We start from the raw sequence: 19,761 nt of genomic DNA on the forward strand, positions 1-19,761 counted from the left end.
GAGCAGCAGATACTGCATCAAGAATGATGGCCATGCTATTTCTCTGCACAACCCTACCGGTATACTATTTCTTACTGATGGTAAGACCCTCAAAATAGAGGTTCCTGAAACTGGAATGAATAAAATACCTCATTTATTTTGATTTGCATTATTCTGTGATAAAAGCTCTGCAGCTGAATCTCCCAAATACCATGCAACCTCTAAGCTGGCATAGAGTGATCTGCTAGGAACTACTGTCCAGCATTTGGATCTTTTCATCATAGCAGAAGAGGTTTCTCTTGGGACAGATAAAAGACTCAGGGAAGGGACAGTACAGCAAGATTCATGCATGTGACTGCTTGTTTGCATGCACATAAACACAAGACATGGTTAAATGCCTTTGGGTGATGCTCTGAAATATTCCAACCTCATTCAACACACCTTTGCAAATGGTTATATCTTCTATTCACAAGGCAGAATCCATTTGCAGCAGGAATGAAATTAGAGGCGTATTCAGTCACTACATAAAGTTCATCCAACCCTTGAAGACACAGAGCACCTTTGGCAGGAAGATGGCTAATAAGGCACCTTCCTAGGTGCTTATCAGTTACCAAGCAGGAGCGAGGAATAAGGAAAAAAATAATACCGCATGGAGGGAGGCAGGTTGTTTGCCTACAGACAGAACAACTGGGCTGGGTAAGAAGATGCTGCATACAGTCTCTGTAGCAGACAGACACAGCCTATGCTACTGACTGCTACAATACACTAACATATTCCTATAAAAGCACAAGTGATGCCTTCCTAATAAATTGTGGATGACAATATTTAATCATGCATGCAAGTGAGATTATATTTTTACCTAGCACCCACACCTAATAAGCCACAGATCCATAGAGAAGCTGCAAAATACTATTTTTTAATAGAAAATCATTCCCATCAGATAATCACATGCCCATCACTTGCCAACTCCAGCACCTTTCCAGAGAACAGAGCTTCGATGAGCATTCTCACTAGCAAGTTTTCACTGTTTACTATTGCACCAAGCTCAGTGACAGAGCATTCCTCTATCACACACCTTCTTTCACATTCATGTCTCTCCTCAAGCTTACAGTTTTTTTTTTCTGACCTTGCAGCAATTCTGTTACCACTGCAGATTTTCCAGAGCCCTTAATTTCTGCAGAACATAATCATTTAATCACCTCCACTATTAGAAAAGAGAAACACTATCAATAGTTAGTTATTTACCTTGCTTTCTTTAGTAGAAAACTCAGAGGAGTTCGAGATTTTCATAGATTTTGACCGATGTGACTGCCGCCAGAGAGATTCTTCTCGGGAGTATTTCACTGAACCTGTGGCTCTCACCCGGACTTTGCTGGTACTCTGAACACTGTTAACTCCAATCATTTCCAAAAGTGAGCGTATGGGATGAGGGAAAAGAAAGCTAATGGCACTTCCCAATCCTTTGCAGAAGGACTGGAAAAGGTTATGTCTGGAGAGCCTAGGCTTAAGCAATCAGTGTTTGCTTAAAGCTCACTAGGCTGCTTCCTCCAGCATCTTCAGGCACACTGTATGGAGCCAGCCTGATTGTTCCAGGCATTGCTCACGTCACTGGACAGGGAGGAAAAAAAAAAAAAAATTAAAAGAAGAGGCTGACAGAAACTCCTCCCCTGCTCCACTCCCCTTTCCAGCATCTACTCCCCCTCCATACACACACCAACAGCGAGGGAGAGAGGTAGAGAGAAAGACGCTGGAACAAATGCCAGCAGATCAAGCAAGAGATTCATTTTTCATTCACACTGTCATTCCCTGTGTGCAACAGCCTACTGTGCTCATTACTGCCTGCAATAACAAAAGACACGGTAAAAAGAAGACTCAATCACCTGCCAGCTCCATGCTTCTGGATGTGAGATACACCAATGGATTCCCAAAGCACTGGAAGAATGAATGAAAACTCACAGCACCATAATGAAGTTCTGGCGAGTCCTAGAGAGGAGCTGCAGCACATTTCCACAATTCTCAGTGTTTGTACTTGTTAGCCAGAGTACCTGGAGTGCCTCCCCAGAGGGCAAAGGAGAGCAGGACCACTTCCATGCTCTGAGAGGGGCCTAAATGGAAAGAGGTGACTTTCCCAAGCTGACCAGTGCAAACCAGTGGCAAAGCTGTGAGTGAGCCACTGGGGACCCATCTTCCCCCTCGGTACCCAGAGAGCTGTAACTGTACATCCCTGTGAGCAAACTGCATGCTCAGGTGGCTGACCTGCAGGCGATGCAGTGCCTGAGCTGTACCTTGTCCGTCCCCAGCAGGAATCCCATTCCACCCAGGTACAAGAGGGAGGCAGGGACACTGCCACGGACCATGGGTGCCCTAAGCATTGCTCCAACCCACAGGAGCCCGGCTGGGCAGGCTGGGCATGCTCCCAGTGCCTAGAGCTGTTCTCCCGTGTGCAGGGGGTGAGGGGAGAATGGCTCCAATGGCAGCTGCTCCTACTGGAGTGGATGTGCTATATAAGGGAAAAGAGAGATGTTTAAATCGATGTTGCAAAAGCACCATCATTTCTGGCTCCAGGAGACCCAGAGCGCAGCAGACTGCACATTGCCATGGCAACCTGCTCCAATGAGAGAGAGAGAGAAAAAGAGAGAGAGAGATATGTCTGCTCTGCTCAGCATGGGGTCGTGGGAGCCGCTGGCACATGCTGAGGCAGGTGGAGCAGATCTTGCAAACGCCAAGGCAGAAGTGGACAACGAGCTCAGAAGAGGCAAGCAGGGTGTGCAGAAGGGAGCATGAGCATCTGACAGACTGTGGGGCATGGGACCTCACCACATCATACCACAAGGCTCAGGCACCTGCCCTGTGCCACCAGCCCACCAGGCAAGGCAAGGCCAACAGCAATGGTGTCACAGTCTGGGAGGTCACTTAGAGCCTCTTGTCCCACTTCCACCACAATACACAAGGACCTGAAAGTCTGCATATGCAGCCAGGGACACAGACTTGCTGCCCTGGCACACTGACTCAAACATCCCACTGAAATACAATTAGGCAGCCAAAGGCTGGGTGAAGGGGATCCAGCCAGCTCCCATTTGTGCCAGAGCCCCGTTCAGTGTCAGTTGAGCCATGTTAAGATCAAATGAGAGTTTGCCCTCCCTATACCACATGCATGTCAGCACCCAGGAGTAGGTTAGTAGGAGATGAAATGAGTGGGCTCTTCCTCTGGTTATACTTTCCCAGCCTCTTGAGACCAGGGATTTACATTCATAATGGGCAAATGGCTAGACAGCCATATTACCATCCTAGGTACCTTTCTGCAAATAAAGGACATTTCTGCCTCCTCAGCATGCAGCAGCCCTCTGGGCAGCAGCCACACTTTGCATTTTCCCCAAAGAGCCTGCAGATGCATATCCTGCCCACAGGTTGTGATCAGTGTAGACCATGCTGAAGACCAACAGTCAGTAGAAGAGAGAACATGGGATCTATATATTGGCATAAGAACTTTCTGGGTTGACAAACTTTGGATTCCCCACACATTCTGCCTTTGTCATATTTGAGGTAGACTCCTTCCCACCTGAGAAACAAACAAATTCCTCAATTTCTCCAACAAACAATTTCTCATTTCCACCACCATCAGGTCCAAAAAGCCCACCCCAAGATCAAATCCCAGATGTGGTCCAGCCTTTTTACACAAACCTGTCATTACTGGGGGTACTTAAAGGAACAGAGAACCCTTTTTCCCTGGCAACAAGCAATTCCATGCTCTAAGTTACTTGTGCTTCCTCTCAGAAAAGGTTTTATGATACTTAACCTGACTGAAATTATCCACTGCTAGTGGAAAAGCTCTTCCAAGAAAATCTGTTCTAAGAGGAAATTTTAACTTCAATCAAACAGCTACAGATGAGCTAAGCAGCAGGTCCCTACAGGTGCTACGTAAATGGCCACAAATCACTCCCTATCCCAGCAGCCCCCTGACTAGCAGATTATTCTTGCTCTTGGACTTGTAAAACCACCTCCCCAAGCACTCTCAACACACCTGAAATAATTATATTCCTTAAATATCCCATGCAGACCTAGGCCAATGTGAATTATACAGAGCAATTTCATTATTAAATACCAGTTCAACTTAATCATAGCAAGATTTTTAAAATTTTTTTATCCTTTTAACATCTTTCTTTTGTCACCCACAGCTCAGCACTATTGCCTAAGTGCAGCAGTTCCCCACCTCACATCCTCTGAGCCAAGCAGGACAGGAACTTCAATTCATGATGGAAAAGGTCTGGTTCATCTATAACTAAGCAGCAGTGCAAAATGCGAAGGGTGACAGTTTGTAACTTGTTAAATTTACTTTTTTTTATACACAGTGGAGTATGGAAAACACTCGTCTCTTAGCTCACACTCTGAAAAACAGAGCCTCCTGACATTCTGCTTTTGAAACATTAAATGTCTTCAGCTTAGTGACTCTGATTTTCATCTGGAAGTGATAACACAATGTTGCACTCTTGACTGAACGAATAGCCCTCTCTTCTTCTAGGAAAAGATCACTTCTTCAACATAAGACAAGTCCTACCATTTTAGAAATTAGCATGCAAACAGGAATGATTTCTGTCTGTAACTGAGCAACAGGGATTTCTGCAGGAGAAATCTGCAGGGTTGTTAACATAAATAGAGAGATAGAAGGGATTTTTTTCAAAGAGAGGCTGACATGGCTGTACATGATCAGAAAAAACAAAGCTGTCTACACCCAGGGCACCCTCCAGGTGTGTTGAGAAGCCACCATCTTTCCCTCAATCAGATGCCAGCCAAGGGGTAGTGGGAAAAAGTCAGAAAGCAGATTGTCAGTGTTCAGTCTGAACAGCCCAGTGACACCACTGTGGGTGACAGAAAGGATGGTGACTTTATGGACCTTCCCTACTAGAACATCTTAAGAAGCAAACCATAAACTAGCAGAAGAGAATTTGAAACTTCAGGCCAAACAGATGCAGGACAGGAAAAACAGAGCCTCTACTATTCTTTCCACCTCACCCTTTTCAAGCAACCTAAAAGCTTTTCACGTGTCACGGGCGCTAAGGCAGACTACATCACCCACAGACAAAACAAGCAGCTGTTTCAACTTACTGTGCAATAAGCTCTGTCCCATCTCTTCCTCCCACCAGTCAAATTTCCCTAAGAGGCTGAATGTACTCAGTCCTTGCTTGGTCCTCCTAAAGTCACTCAGCAAATTAACACAAGAAGAGCTGTGGAATCAAGATGAAATCAATACTGGCTTTAAGGACCAAACACAAGGACTACATTATTTTGTATGAAGAGTTCCAGCAACCTCAAAGCCACGAGAATCCATTAGCAACACTTAAGCTTGATCCCAACGACTAAAATAACAACAAAACCCAATAAAACACATGAACACACTAATCAATTACTTGAAATATACTCTCAAGAGTCAGTAATATATTTGTGTAGCACAGAAAAAACAACAATATTTAATGATGCTATTAAATACTGTTTGGTAAATAAGCAACATTAAATGTTACATCAGATTGCCTTTTTTCTTCCTTGTTTTTCTCCTTGTCCCCAAAACTGATGGGGAGGGGAAAAGCTAACTCTACCAGATAAGCTACTTGTACACAATGGCTACAAAACTATTGCTCAACAATTGATCAACAGTAACATTAGTGAACTCACGTTCCTGTGATATTAAGATAATGATTTCTGAGCCTGCTGACCAGGGAGAGCTGAAAATCATGATTGAATATAAAGGCCTCCAACTGCCATCCCTGTAAACAGCAGAAATACTAGAAGAAGCACTTCGTTTCTTCATGCATAAGCAACAAGGCCAATTGGAATACTAACACAGTAACAGAACGTATGGTGGCAAAACGACAACAATTGACTGAAAATTTCAAAATTATTAACCAAAATTATCAACTTTGCCTATCTCCATGAGATATCATTATTCTTCACCAAGCACAGTACTTTGTTAGCAGAAATTTATGGAGATGCTGTGTTTTATCCTGATCTGAATTTACCAGCAAAAGACCATCTGTTGATGCCTTCAAGAAAGAATCTTTAATTTTCTTGCTGCTTATGGTGTTGTACATACACCCGTGCTACAGGCTCTGCGGGAACCCTTGAGTATAGACTTTGATTTCTCTTACATTACAGAAAACAATAGTTACAATGGAAAGCTGTCAAATTACTATAGCCCAGAAAGCTGTCTCATGTCAACCAGACTATTGAGGCATGCACCTCAACAATGAAGCAAAGCACACCAACTCACAGCACAACAAAACCAAAAGCATTGCTCCTATGACCCCATGAGGGCAACTTAAATCTGTATGTTTCTCTTCATATGAGAAGCAGGCTCCTGACTTGTGGTCACAGACACAAGTCTTTAAATCAGTAAGCCCTTAAAAGTGAGCAGAGTAACAAAACCATACTGGCTGGTGGAAGATAAGTCAGTCCTGGTATCACTCTATCTCACTGAGATCCATGCTGCATTAGAAAGAATTTCTTTACTGAGAGGGTGATCAGACATTGGAATGGGCTGCCCTGGTAAGTAGTGGATTCTCTGTCCCTGGAGATATTTAAAAAGAGACTGGATGTGGCACTCATTGCCAGGTCTAGTAACTACAGCAGTAGTGGATCAAGGGTTGGACTTGATGATCTCTGAGGTCCCTTCCAACCCAGCCGATTCTATGATTCTATGATCTCAAGTCACAAGAAACCACTCCTAAGATAAGTGCCCTGATGAGAATGGTGGAAGACCACAGGTTTAAGGAGAATGAGCTCCTTGATAATAACAGGGATGCAAAGAAAGTATGCCCTCTTTTTGCTGGTTAGCATTGCAAGAAGAAGAAATGCCATTATTCATCCTCATTTTCCTTACTGTTTATCTGCAAACAGCTCTCTGTCACAGACCAGCTGTTGTGTTTCCTGGAAAAGTACTTAGTCTCCAGGGGAAAAAGTCTCTCCTCTTGCATTGTCTCCTTTTAGGAACTATTGTCTTTTGCCAACAGAAATTTGCTCACAGAAATTAGGTGAGCCACACAGTAGGAACAGCCTAACACAGACCATCAAGTTACTTAAGAAAGCTGCCAAATGTAGATACAGAGAAGAGCAGCACCTCGAACAAACTTGTAAGAGAACCAGAAAACTAAAATTCTGCACTGCTGTGACAAAAACCCACAGGGACATGAACCAAACACTGGTGCAAAGCATACCAACTCCCTCAGATCAGCTGCTTACAACCCCTGCCTCTGTCCTTCCAGTGAGCATGCTTAAGAGTCAATAGCACCAAAATAAACCCCTCACCACTCACACTCAGCACTCCCCCAGAGATATGCATGAAGAAAGAAAAACAACCACCCTTCAGTGCTTCCCTCTGATTCAGACAGCAAACACAGCAACAGCAAAATGGAAAAAAAAAAAAAAAAAAAAAAAAAAAAAAAAAAAAAAAGAATTGGGGCCTCCCTGAGAACCACAAAAGTTTCACCTGGGTGTCACCAGCACTTGCACTTTTGACACCCTTTCCTCCACAAAAACATGTATCTATGGAGTAACGGCTAGCTGTCTTGCCCCAAAAGCAGGAGAAATCCTTCCTAACGCTAACTTCTGCCAGAACCCACTTGTCAGCAAGATAGAAATAAGTGGCTTGGATTTGCCCAATGCTTGTCCCAGGATCTTGCAAATACTCAATCACCCAGAGAAACATGACCTAAGAAGGAAATTAAATATTCCATGTAACATCACAGGGCAGGAAGAAAAAAAAAAAATCAAAATTTAAGGAGCAACCTAGCTCTCTTGCTTGAAAGGAAACAGTGGAACTGGACAGAGGGAGTAGTCCAATGTCATTTGAAATGTGTGGTGGCAAACAGAAGCAATGAATACCAAAGATTTATAGAGCAATAATTCTAAAACTGGTGGATGGGCATAATGTTTTCTCCTCTTTTTTGCTTTTTTTCTTTTCTTCTTTGTTTTTTTTTTTGTTTTGTAGTGTTTGGCTTTTTTTTTAAATATGGTATAAATTATATTCCTACTTCTCCTTCCCCTTGAGTTGAAGCATAGAACTTAAATTTCAAGATCAGTGGGTGGAAGATCAAAGAAATGTTTTTCAGAATTTGTTTTCTACCTACATGGAAGTGGGAGTAATATGTCATAGGGACCAAAATGTATGTGTGACATTGTATTAGAGATTTCCCAGCTAAAAAGAGCCCAAAATTCCTCCTTTAAAGTGGCAGATCATATAATTCCTAGAGACTGCTAGTCTGTATCCTCCACACTGACAGCAGATGAAATGGGAAGCTCTGAATAGTGACATTCATCCTCGTAAGCTCCTAAGCCTTTCAGTAAACCAGAGGACTACTGACAGCCTGGGCTATCTAACAGGCTGAAGAAGGTAAGTATCAAATTATTCTCTTGCCTGCTCAACCTGGACAAGACGCTACAGAGACCTTGCCTCCACAGATGAAAATTTAACCCCCAAACCATTCATTAAGAGCCTGGTATTGAGCCACATAATTGCAGCTAGCAGTAATGGAAATTCTTAGCTGACTCTGCTTGGGTTTCACTCCTTGCTGACACAAAAACCTGGTGGGCTAGGTGAGATCTTTTGAATAACAATTGTGAAGCAAAGAAAGGAAAGGTTAGAGGAGTAAGAACAACTCAGAGCAATGCAAATCATGAAAGCAGAAACAGGCCTGTCCTGTAATGGCTGGTTCCTTGAGAGATAAACAATCCCTAATATGGCTCCTAGACCAGGAAAGGAATTCTTATTCCTGCATCACAATTACAGAATGTTGTTCTTTAAGCCTTTCCTGAAGTTCTGCTTTCTCTCTTCAGGGATGTAGAGTTAGTGGGGAGCATTAGGTTTTTGCTACAATCTTATGTTACTTTCCTCAAAAGATTACCTGGGCTTGAGATAAGTGCACAGATCTCAGATTTCTCCTTTTATATGAAGCAAGTTTCTGGAACAGAAAAAGAAAATAAATTTGCATTTCAATGGGGTAGGGGGGCATCAGGATCCCCTTCCTCATGGGGCCCAAAGCAAAGCATGCGACTTCATACCCTGGTTTATTTCATCGTTCTGCCCAGGTGTGCTTTATCTGGTTATTATTCAGGACAAATAACAACACCCAAAAAATTGTAAGCCAAAGGAAATTGAGGTTATTGAAGCAGTAGATCCTTGCTGAGGATGGAGGAGAGCAAAGACATTGGGTGTTCCCTTCAGTCACTACAGCTCTGTGGTTCTTCAGTGAGTTAAAAGTATGCTTTTGCAAACAACTGTTTAAAACAAGGATTAATGGTTTTATCCTGTATTCCCTGATTTTCCTACTGCCAGATTAGATTATTGTCTCCTGGCAGCTGAAAGGGGCTGAAAGTAACAGATTCTTCAGACAGGTAAGAAACAGCTGCCCCAGAAACAGAACAACAGAAATATTTTAAGCAGGAAAAACTTCATTTTGGGGGGAGAAAAAAGGAAGCAAGCTCTGTTCCAGAAGAGTAGAGCATCAGCTTCTTTAATGGAAGACAGACTTGGTCCCCTCTGCCCCCCTCCTCTGCCTGAATTCACAGGGGACCCAGCAGCTAATACTGTCCTCCTGGGACCCTCCTGGCATGCTATTGGCTGCTACTGTCCCCCCAGATTCATCAGGCCCCCATCTCCATCTAGAAGCATCAAGATAGTGGTAATTCCTTGCCAAAAAGCCTCAGACGTGAAACGAACCAAGTGTGGAGACTACAGATGAGAGTAGGTGGAGAAGAAAGCATAAGAAGGTAGAGCTAGCCACCTGATTCTTACTTCCTTCTCTCTGCTAAATACCAGAAATGACAGGGATGGATGAAGCAAGATGTTAGTAATTCTCTAAACTGAGTATTTGCTTTGGAGAGCTTTAAAAGGGGATTAAAAAGACAAAGAAAAAAAATGAGAGAGAGAAAAGAGACAAAGACAGTGGCAAAATAAAATTTAAAAACCTTAATTAAAGTGCATGAAACTGACAGCAGAATAAGATAACGCCTACATTTGAGCTTGCATAGGAAACTGCATATCCCAGAAATCCTGATCAAGAATTCATATAATTTAGGAAATTAAGGGGACTGGTTCTTCAGAAGAGTTCAGCACCAGTAACTCCTACTTAGTTTGGTCACTTAATTACAGTGCTCCTCCAAGAGATAAGGCCTAGGGCAAAAAAGAACGTTAGAAAAAAAGCAGATCTCTTACACAGGTATAGCATTTTATCTCCATCAACAGCCCCTGCTGGTGTGACTCAAGTTCCCATGGATCATCCCAGGTCTCTCAAGCATCATGGAGAGGCTCCCTGATAGCATAATGGGTCAAGCAAAGATCTGCCACTTCCTGTCAGAAGAGACACAGACACTCACATTCACTGTTCATGTCATGGGCAACACAGCCATCAGAGTCATCTCAAATCAGAGGCTTGGTGATGCCCTTGACTCCATGAATGAGTCATTTCAGACACAGCAGATGCAGAGGACGTTTATTTATGCAGGACAATATGGGCAGGTGGTACTTAGCACACTACCTAATGACAGAGTACCCTTCCCAAGGGCTGCCTAAGAAAAGCAGAGATCAGTTTCCTCAGAGGTCACCCCCTGCAGGCTCACTGTGGCGCAGGGCAGATATTTTCTCTAACTGTGTAAAAAAGGCCTTGCCACTGCTGCCTTGGTCCAGTGATGTATCAGACGCCTTGCCACAGGTGACAGGAAGTGGCAGCCAGCACTGTACCAGCACTCTGTTTGTGGGGACTGCGCTGCCTATAGAAAATGAAGCAAGCATGTGCAGCCAAAACCAGGCTCTTTCCAAGCCAATCTTGTCCTCTTCCCATCCTAGACAATCTTACGAAGCCCAGCTTTGAAGGCCATGGTGACACTACGCAAACCCACAGTTTCATCAGTGAAGATGCACGAGATGCATGAGATTAGAGCTGGTGAGAGCACAAAAGGAAGAAACCAGTGTGTACATAAACTGATCCTACACTGTAGTCATGAGATTCCTGACATTGCCAGAGACTGATTTCATTTCCCTTCCAAGTAGAGAGACCGTATCCATGACATTGCTTTATATAGAAATAAACAAGCAATGATTTGGTCATGATTCTCTTAGACTAACAGCCCATAGATTTGACTTAATTGTTTTAACTATTTTGGATGTGTTCAACCCCCTCTCTCTCATTGTGGTGCTGCATCTTTCCTCCAGCTTCCCATATTATCAGCAGCAGCATCTCTGTCTGCTAATCCAGAATGTTAGGTACATCTGCTCTGAAGAGATTAGCACTGCAGCTGGGTCCCTTTATCTCTCTCAGTCCTGGTAAACCTGTCACTCATCACCACCTAACTAGAATGTGGGCAGTCACAACTACTGGTAGTTAGCATTCCTTCCAGGGCTTCAGCTCACCAGGACTAAGGGACCTTTGCTACATCAGAGTACAAGACAAAAGATGAAATTCAGTATCACTTTGCCTGATCATAGCATAATACAATATAAAATTATTTGTGTGTTTGGAGTGGGACAGCTCAAAGGACAGGAGTTTCAAAAAGTTTTCCTGCTTTAAAAGATTTCATATAATAACCTTAATAATCTGCCTCAGTGTAGTACACCTGACTCACATTCTCCACTAACCAGAACCATAGAGAAAGATGCTCCTGATTTACACCAGATGGGGTGTTGGTTCTCATTTGCAAGGATATTGCCCCAGTTTGAAGGCATACAGGAACATGACAGTCAGTATAAAATACTACTCTCAGGTCTGCATGCACAGACTGTATTTAACTGGAAATCAGGCTATTGTCTCCATGTCCAGTCTTTACTCACAGCCAAAGGCAGATTGATGGAATGTATAATAGACAGCTGAATCAGAGCTAAGACAGAACAAAAGAAAAGGCCCAGGCCCAGGCAGTATTTGCCTATACTTTAAAAAGCAACCTCAGATCTGACAAAAGGAACTAGGAAGAGAAAGAGATGAATCTTCCCAGTGCTAGTGAACTGACAGAAAGACACAACATGGGCAAGATCATACTAGCATTTCTCACTTCCACCTCTACCACGAGCAAGATCTCTGTTCTCAAAGCACTATCAGTGACAAAGAGAATCACACTGTATGATAAAGTAACGGTAAACACCACCATCAGAGAGCTTCCCAAGCCCTGGGTGAATGCTACCCGAAAAGATATAAGCACTCAGCACTCCAGCACCACTCAGCTTTGCCCCGGGGATCGGCAGAGTTGCAAAGCCTCATAATAGGGATGCAACAAAGCCATGAGGGAAATCCAGAAAGGCCAGAGAAGCAGAAAAGCTCACTCGCATCCCTGTGGGAGTGCAGTGCTCGCCAGTGCGGGCTCAGGACCACCCTCCCACAGGTGCACACTGCCACCCTGTGGCCCTTCCTCTCCCAAGCGGCTGGGGAAGGATGGGGGAGATGAGATGGCTGACAGCCTCACCAATGCTTATTAGTAACGCTGCTAATGCGCTGGCAGACTGTATGCATTTTGGCACCGTGCTGTAGGAGGGCTCTGTGAATTCAATTTATCGAGACTAATGCAAGTTTATTTGTGCTAAGTCTTTGTAATCACACACATAGTGGCAGGGTGGCTGCTGCTGACAGGGTGATGTAGCTACTGAAATGAGCAGTTACTGTTACTTTATTTCCCTCCTCTATAAAAATTAAACATGGAGCAAGCAGATCATCAGCAAATCTTCAGGGAAGCCAGATGAGAGACTAAGACTGGGTGTCACCCCTGTTCCCGATACATCAGGACAGCATGCAAAAAAGGGCAGAATGCCTCAAACAAGGCAGGATACCAAGTCCAGGTTTCTTTCATACAGCCATATCCAAAAAATCCCAAGCACCAGTCAGTGCTCTGTGTGGGCTGGCAAAGAGCGAGGCAGTCTTAGCATTAGCAGGTCAGCACTAAACAGCAAGATACAGCCCCAATTGTGTAATTCTGTCAGCAGAAAAATAAACAGCAGGTGAACGCCAGTGGAAGTCTCTCATCAGTATACTCAGAAGGTTATATAAGCACAGCCTAAAGACCTGTATATTCAGTAAGGGCTATAATTATCCTGGAAATTAATCTCAACATATGTCTCTGTGGTAGAGTGAGAAATTAAATTCCTTGGGGGGGGGGGTGGAAATTAAGTATTGCTGCTGACATATTAATATGATGTATCCAGATTTGAAAAATAAAGATATTAAATCTAAAAACAAGGGGGATGAGTTTATATTCCTAGCTCCTTAGAAAGAACTGAGACAGAAGCGCCCAACAAAAAGCTTCCAAAAGAGGCTGGAGAAACTGAACAAACTACCAATATTCAAAAAAACAAAGTAGTTGTTACTATGCAGGTACTTGTAAATATGCAGGTATTTCACAATGGGTCTGACACGAAACCAGCAGAAGAGAGCATTTCTTATGGTTTAGTTCAGTAGGCTTTAGGTCAGCTCTGAGATGCAGCAACCTCTTATTTCTATTTCCATTACAAAACAAAAACAAAACAAAAAAAACCCACAATCAAAACCAAAACCACCAAAACCCAAGAACTCCAGTGTATGCACTCTTCATTCAAACAGGCAGGCTGCTGTCTCATGCCAGCAATCATACATGAGAGTTGAAAAATTCTTATTATTACTGACAATAAAACAAGATTCATCCTGCTCAGCCTCTTTCTGTGTTGTTCATATTTAACTCCTGGCACAAACTTAATGAACAAAACCTGAAGCCAGACAACACATTCTAATCTGAAATTACATCTCCTGCTCTGATGTGAAAATGCCAAAGCACCTGATGAAAAAACACACTCATCTTCCAGATACATAGAGCTCAGGATTAACCCTTATGTACTCAATAAGTCAAAAGCAACTGGCTATTTCTGTCCACTTTAATCAGGAGACAGTACTTTAAGATGGCATAACGGCATGAGCTCACAAGACACACAGCTCTGGACCTGGCACCACTGGAATTCTGTCTCCCAGCTCCATGCTGCAGAATATCAATCACAATCAAGTGAAGGCAAAAGGGGAAAACAACAAAATAAACACTGCAAACATATATCACATATATAATGTGTTCTGAAGGAGAAACACGTCCGTTGCTTGTCCTGTTTGACAAGATTCAGAAAATGCAAGCAGACTGTTCGGTTTTGAATCATCTTTCATTAGAAACAAAACCCATGTTCTGCCGTTCATTCCTTACCTTCAAAAGCCCTTTTGGGAAGTCTTTGCCATCATTCATCCCCTGGAGATTAGCCACAAACTCTTGGTAGGTCATCTTTTTCCCAATGTTCTGGAAGGGACAGCAGAGAATTGCAGTATTATATACATGCTACTTTTCGAAAGGACAAAAATAAGCAACATCAAATGAACCACATCTCCCTACTCTCATTTAAGATCAAGACAGGCAGTGCTAAGAAAGAATTCCCAAGATTACTCAGAGACAAGAATCCTTGTGTGAATATAGTTAAAAGAGGGAAGGTGCATTGGGACCCCAAGCCCCACACACACATCCAACAAGAAAACCAGCTAGAGATGGGAGGGTAATGAAGAGAGGGATGAGAAACCATGCTGGTATCTGTACGATGACTTACACCCCTGTACCTCCCTCAGGACGCTCTACCATCCTCTGAAGGAAAAGCACTTCTTAAGCCTGCTGTAGGGCCAAAGGAAACTTCATAGACACCCTTTCAGGGGGAGCAACCTTTCTCCTACCATTTCCAATGCTCCCTTCCAGTAGAAACTGCCCTGAGTTGGAGTAAGATACCCAGAAGCAGCTATTACCTTTTCTGATTCACAGGCTCAGGCTGCTGTGATATGTCCATAGGATTGCCCTTCACAGGCTGACAGTTGCTCAACCGAGCCACAAACTCAGTAATATTCCTCAAGGGTTGGACCAGTGCTGTTAAACATTTTTGTCAGCAACATGTCAACACAATGGAGGGAAGGGATGGCATCCAGAGGGACTCTGACAGGCTTGAGAAGAGGACTCATGCAAACTGCATGAAGTTCAACAAGGCCAAGTGCAAGGTTCAGCACCTAGGATGAAGCAATCCCATGCACAAATATAGGCTTGGAAGAGAAGGGATTGTGGACAGCCCTGAAGAGAAGGACTTGGGGATGGTGGTGGACCAGAAGCTCAACATGAGCTGTCAATGTGACTTGCAGCCCAGAAAGTCAACCGTGTCCTGGGCTGCATCAAAAGAAGTAAAGACATAGAAAAGAAGGTGATTCTCCCCCTTTACTCTGCTCTTGTGAGACCCCACCTGGAGTACTGTGTGCTGTTCTGGAGTCCCCAGCATAACAAGGACATAATGCTCCTGGAATGTGTCCAGAGGAGAGCCACTAAAATGATCAGAGGGTTGGAGCACCTCCCTTATGAAGACAGGCTGAAGAAGTCTGGCTTGTTCAACCTGGAAGAAAGGAGGATCCAAGGTTACCATATAGCAACCTTCCAAGATCTGAAGGGCCCTACAAGAAAGCTGGGATAGGGCTTTTTACACAGGTGTGTAGTGAGAGAAAAGGGGGCAATTGTTTCAAACTTGAAGAAGGGAGATTTAGGTTAGACATTAGGAAGAAATTCTTTAATTTGAAGGTGGTGAGACACTGTTCCAGGGAAGTTGTGGGTGCCCCCTGCCTGGAAATATTCAAGGCCAGGTTGGGTGGGGCTTTGAGCAACCTGGTCTAGTGGGACGTGTCCCTGCCCATGCAGGGGCATAGAACTGGGTTATCTTCAAGATCCTTTCCAACCCTAGCCATTCTGTGAAACAGGGAAGGAATGGCTATGCTCATGTAGGATATAAACTGCTCACTTTAAAGGCTTGAGGCTGCCATATGTTGCTCTTTGATTCCAGTCTTCATTAGCCGTTGGAGAAGGTGTTTGCACTCAGTACCCTACATGCTAGAATTCCTGCAGCTGGCACACAGGGAGAGCTGTGAGCTGGCAGTGATGACAAAAGAAGTTGAAGCAAAGAATCCCAAACATTTCTGAGAAACAGGAAGCAAACTGGGATGAGCTGTGAGGCACAGTAAAGGCAGAGCACAAACAGGCCCCTGTGATCACCATGGTACCTTTGGGTATACTACTGCTTCCAGTCAGAAGGGAGTGAAAATTACTTTTCCAGTCAGGGTATGCCATAGCTGCAGAAATACAGTGGAACAGCTTTGTGTGTAAACAGTGACTTGGGTTAGGAGCAAGAGGACAAATTAAATCAGGAGCAGAGTCTGAAGAAGGGCACCAATTGGTAATACAGGTCATTCAATGTTGCAGTTGTAACACTGAACAGCACTGCACATCCTATGCTTCCCTTTCATTATGCATGATCATGGAGAGATGGAAAAATCAGCAAACCTTGACCATCAGCCTCATTTAGCCACACACAAAGATCCCATAGCCTGTTGCCAGCAGAAAGAAGGCAGACAATGGCCTTCCACAAGAGAGGAGATACTTTGGGAGGGGCACACCACCACATTACTTCCCACTTCAGGAACTCTACTGACAACACAGACCTGCTGTAACCCTGGCTCCCTGGTTGCTAGGCTTCCAAAATGCTGCTCATAATTGCTGGGTTTGGGTGCAAGCTGGAGCTATTATAACTAGACTTGATAATGCTTTCCTTCCTCCCTGTGACAGACTCCAGCCTGATTCTGTTTGTTTCTTCCACACCGCAGCTTGCAGCTTCTCCATGCTGAGCAAACCCAACAGCAGTGTGGCTCATTTCACCCACTGAGACAACTGACATTGCAGAGGAATGGCTGTTTTGCTCCAGGACTAAAGCTAGCATCTCCATACAGCACAATACATGTTGCAGAAGATGTGCCTACCCATCTGGAGATATCTTAAAGTCTCTAACATCACAGCTCAGTTGTTAAGCTCCCTGCAGAGAAGCAAGCATACTTGTCCAAGAGACAGCTAGCAAAAATTATTTGGTTACAAAGAGAATAAAATGTGGCAAGATAAGGACAAAGATAGAAATAAGAGTTTGTCTATAAGAGTTGAGGGAAAGTGTGAAGTCAGAGCAGCTGCACTATAGCCCTAAAAAAGCAGCTCAGCTTATTGTGAAATAGGAGTCCCCACTTATGATCAGTATGTCAGCAACTAATGGAGCTGAGTGTGGACAAGCCCTGTGATTCATTTGGTTCCTGCTTTAGCAGAATCATGCTAAGGATGGGTCAGAGCATTATCTTTGTTAGGAAACAGACAATTAGAGTGTATCTGCAGGGGGCTGCATTCCAATTAAAAAATGCCCAACTTACCACCTATGTGAAAAAATACAAAAAAGTAAGGAGAAGACCAAAATTACAGGAAAGCACAAAGAGATAGAGAGAGATGTGAAGGAGTCTGGCAAATGTTGTAGCTGTGTACAACACAGCAATAACTGTCATTAGAATAAACCTCCAAAGTGACACACTGCAACAGCCAGTCATTGTAGCTTCAGCTACAAATCAGCAGCAGCAATGTTGGGTACTTCAGTACCTAATGAGAGTAGTAGGGCCCATTAAAGCATTGCAGGGAGCAACAGGAAATGTTGTCAGGCTGATGTACAATGATTTATTCTCTCTCCAGGCAGGATGGAAAGCAGATGCCCTAGCCTGCTCATTGCTCTTGGGAGCAGGATACCTGCAAGGGCAGTCCCAGGTGTGCTCAAGAGAAGCAATGTATGCTCAGAGGCACAGTAGGACACATTCTTGTATCTCTTCTCAACCCGCTGTGCAACTGCTGCACTCCTCAGTCAGGAAAGGTTCAGCCATCAGAGTAAAAGATTCTTCATAACTCCTCTCCCCCACCGACTTTAACAGGTTTTGAGCAAAGCCATTCAAATAACTAGAGGTGGGCATCAAACCCCCTGGGGAAGCACACACAAGCCTTGACTTCATTACCTGCACCCACAGCAGAGCTGCATCCACAGGGGACAAGCAGCCCTTGGAGTCAGACACCAGGTGTCTCCATCCCCTTCTGATGACCCACCACCCTTGCTGTACAAGAGCTGCCAACTGAGGTCCTCCTGGAAGAGCTCATGGCAGTGCAGTGGAGGGTCTCAGCCAGAAAGCTGCCCCAAAGCCACCTAGCAGAAGCCACTGCTCCTGCATGCTATCATACCCTGCTCTCCAGGACAGAGGAAGCCTCCCATCAACATGGGATTACGATGCATAGCAGATGAATTGCACCAAGGGTACTGAAATACATGTCCTAGGGCTGCTGGAACCCTGTACCAGTGTGTCTAAGAGGACTCAAACTACAGCACAATTTCCCCCAGGCAGGCAGTGGAGACTTGTGTGGAGTGGTGATCACAGTGCTCCCACTCAGGATCTTCATGAACCCCCTCTGCTGTTTTTGGCTGTGGGCACACCCATCATTACCCTGGCTGAGCAGAATTCTGGTTTCACCAGATCTCCCCCTTGCAACTGCATGTCTGCAAACATCTCCTTCTCATTGCGACCTTCTCAGAACCCCTTCACCTTTCTTCTTTCCCAAATGATTTTCCACACTGAAAAGAGTAAGCCAATCACAGCTCCAGCTTCCAAGCCACGGCCAGTTGCTGTAACCAGTAAAGGATGGGAAGTATACCAGAAAGACAGAGATCCACGGGCAAGGAGCATCCTCACACAGTGTGGTAAACAAGGCACAGTGCCAGGCTTACATGTCTGAACTGGGCATCCTGGAAAGCTCTGCACACGACAGCAGCTTGGGAGTGCAGCTTTGTCACTGACTGCTGCCTGAAGGGGTGTTTTAGAAGGAGGTGACCAGCCAGGTCACTCTGCTGCCATTAGAACTTCCGCCCCAAGCACAGTGTCAGTGAGAGCAGCCTACACAAAGCTGTGCATACTCACGTGGCCATGCAGGTCTGTGTTCAGCAGCATCATGGCACATGTGAGACAGTGAACTCCATCTGCAGGAAGAGACATAACCAGAATCACATGCAAATCCACAACTGGACCTTCAAGAAACTAAGTCTCATAACCTAATTGAGTCTCTTCCCTTAATGAGAATCTGTTTTATCAAGAAATACACATAACTAAATCAATGAACAGTGAGGTCATCCTGCAGCTGCCAAGCCAGAACAGCTTTTCTTTCATCTTTTAATGACTGTCAAAACTATCTCACAGTACCCATGGATGAGGCAAACTAGACAGCAAACTACACTGTCATGCTGCGCTGGCTAATGCCAATTATACAGCTTGAATCAGATCCCTCTTATTTCTTACAGGGCAGAAAGGAAAGAGTAAAATGCACTAATTCTTGTGAAAAGAGTGGATCCAGATCAGTATTTTGCCTTACTCCTCCTCTGGCCCCCTCCTTATTCAAGGTTCAATTAAACTGATTTTTATGACAACTTCAGTCAGCTATTTACACTGCCTCAGCTCCATATTGGGCAGAGAGTGCTCTAGAAATTTCTAAGGTCATCCTGTAGCAAAGGCCCTTAACAATGAGCCAGAAGAGATAGGCTGTATCCCTAGCTCTACCCCTGGAGTCCCTGTGACACACTTGGAAAGCCACAGTCATTTGCAAAAGTAACACCTATTTCACAGTCCTCATTTCCAGACTCTCCTTTAAAATGCAAAACGTATTATTAGCTGTTCACAAATCCAGAAAAAGTGACAGTGCTCATGGTGCCATTTATCACCTCTGAAAATCCGAATGCTTCTTGCCAGTTTCTAATTGATAAAACACATCAGGAAAAATATTTTCTCCTTTCCCTTGTTCATGAACACATGGTGTCAGCTGCCCTTCTCTCACAGGGGTATCAAAGACACAGAGTCACTTACGGGATATGCACCCACTGCAGAGGATACAAAA

At 44.2% G+C, this 19,761-nt stretch overlaps 2 protein-coding genes across 18 annotated transcripts in view; one reads left to right on the plus strand and one right to left on the minus strand.

The window, feature by feature from the left end:
- The window catches only part of KIF2A (kinesin family member 2A), a 289,833-nt gene that overhangs the window by 261,784 nt on the left and 8,288 nt on the right, over positions 1-19,761 (plus strand). The gene's annotated exons all lie outside the window — the stretch shown is intronic.
- PSD3 (pleckstrin and Sec7 domain containing 3) overlaps positions 1-19,761 on the minus strand; it is a 140,678-nt gene that overhangs the window by 44,222 nt on the left and 76,695 nt on the right. For 12 of the 17 annotated variants that reach the window (XM_071730611.1, XM_071730609.1, XM_071730605.1 and 9 more), the window contains 3 exons: positions 18,795-18,853; positions 14,167-14,256; positions 8,871-8,927 (listed from right to left, as the gene is read on the minus strand). In XM_071730611.1, the coding sequence (XP_071586712.1) occupies positions 8,871-8,927; positions 14,167-14,256; positions 18,795-18,853 (206 nt within the window). Of the gene's footprint in view, positions 1-1,224; positions 1,596-8,870; positions 8,928-14,166; positions 14,257-15,229; positions 15,359-18,794; positions 18,854-19,761 lie in introns of those variants that run through there. The other 5 variants (XM_071730603.1, XM_071730602.1, XM_071730615.1 and 2 more) reach the window with 4 other exon arrangements.

This window comes from Heliangelus exortis, chromosome Z (assembly GCF_036169615.1).
Source record: "Heliangelus exortis chromosome Z, bHelExo1.hap1, whole genome shotgun sequence".
NCBI classification, from domain to species: Eukaryota; Metazoa; Chordata; class Aves; order Apodiformes; family Trochilidae; genus Heliangelus; species Heliangelus exortis.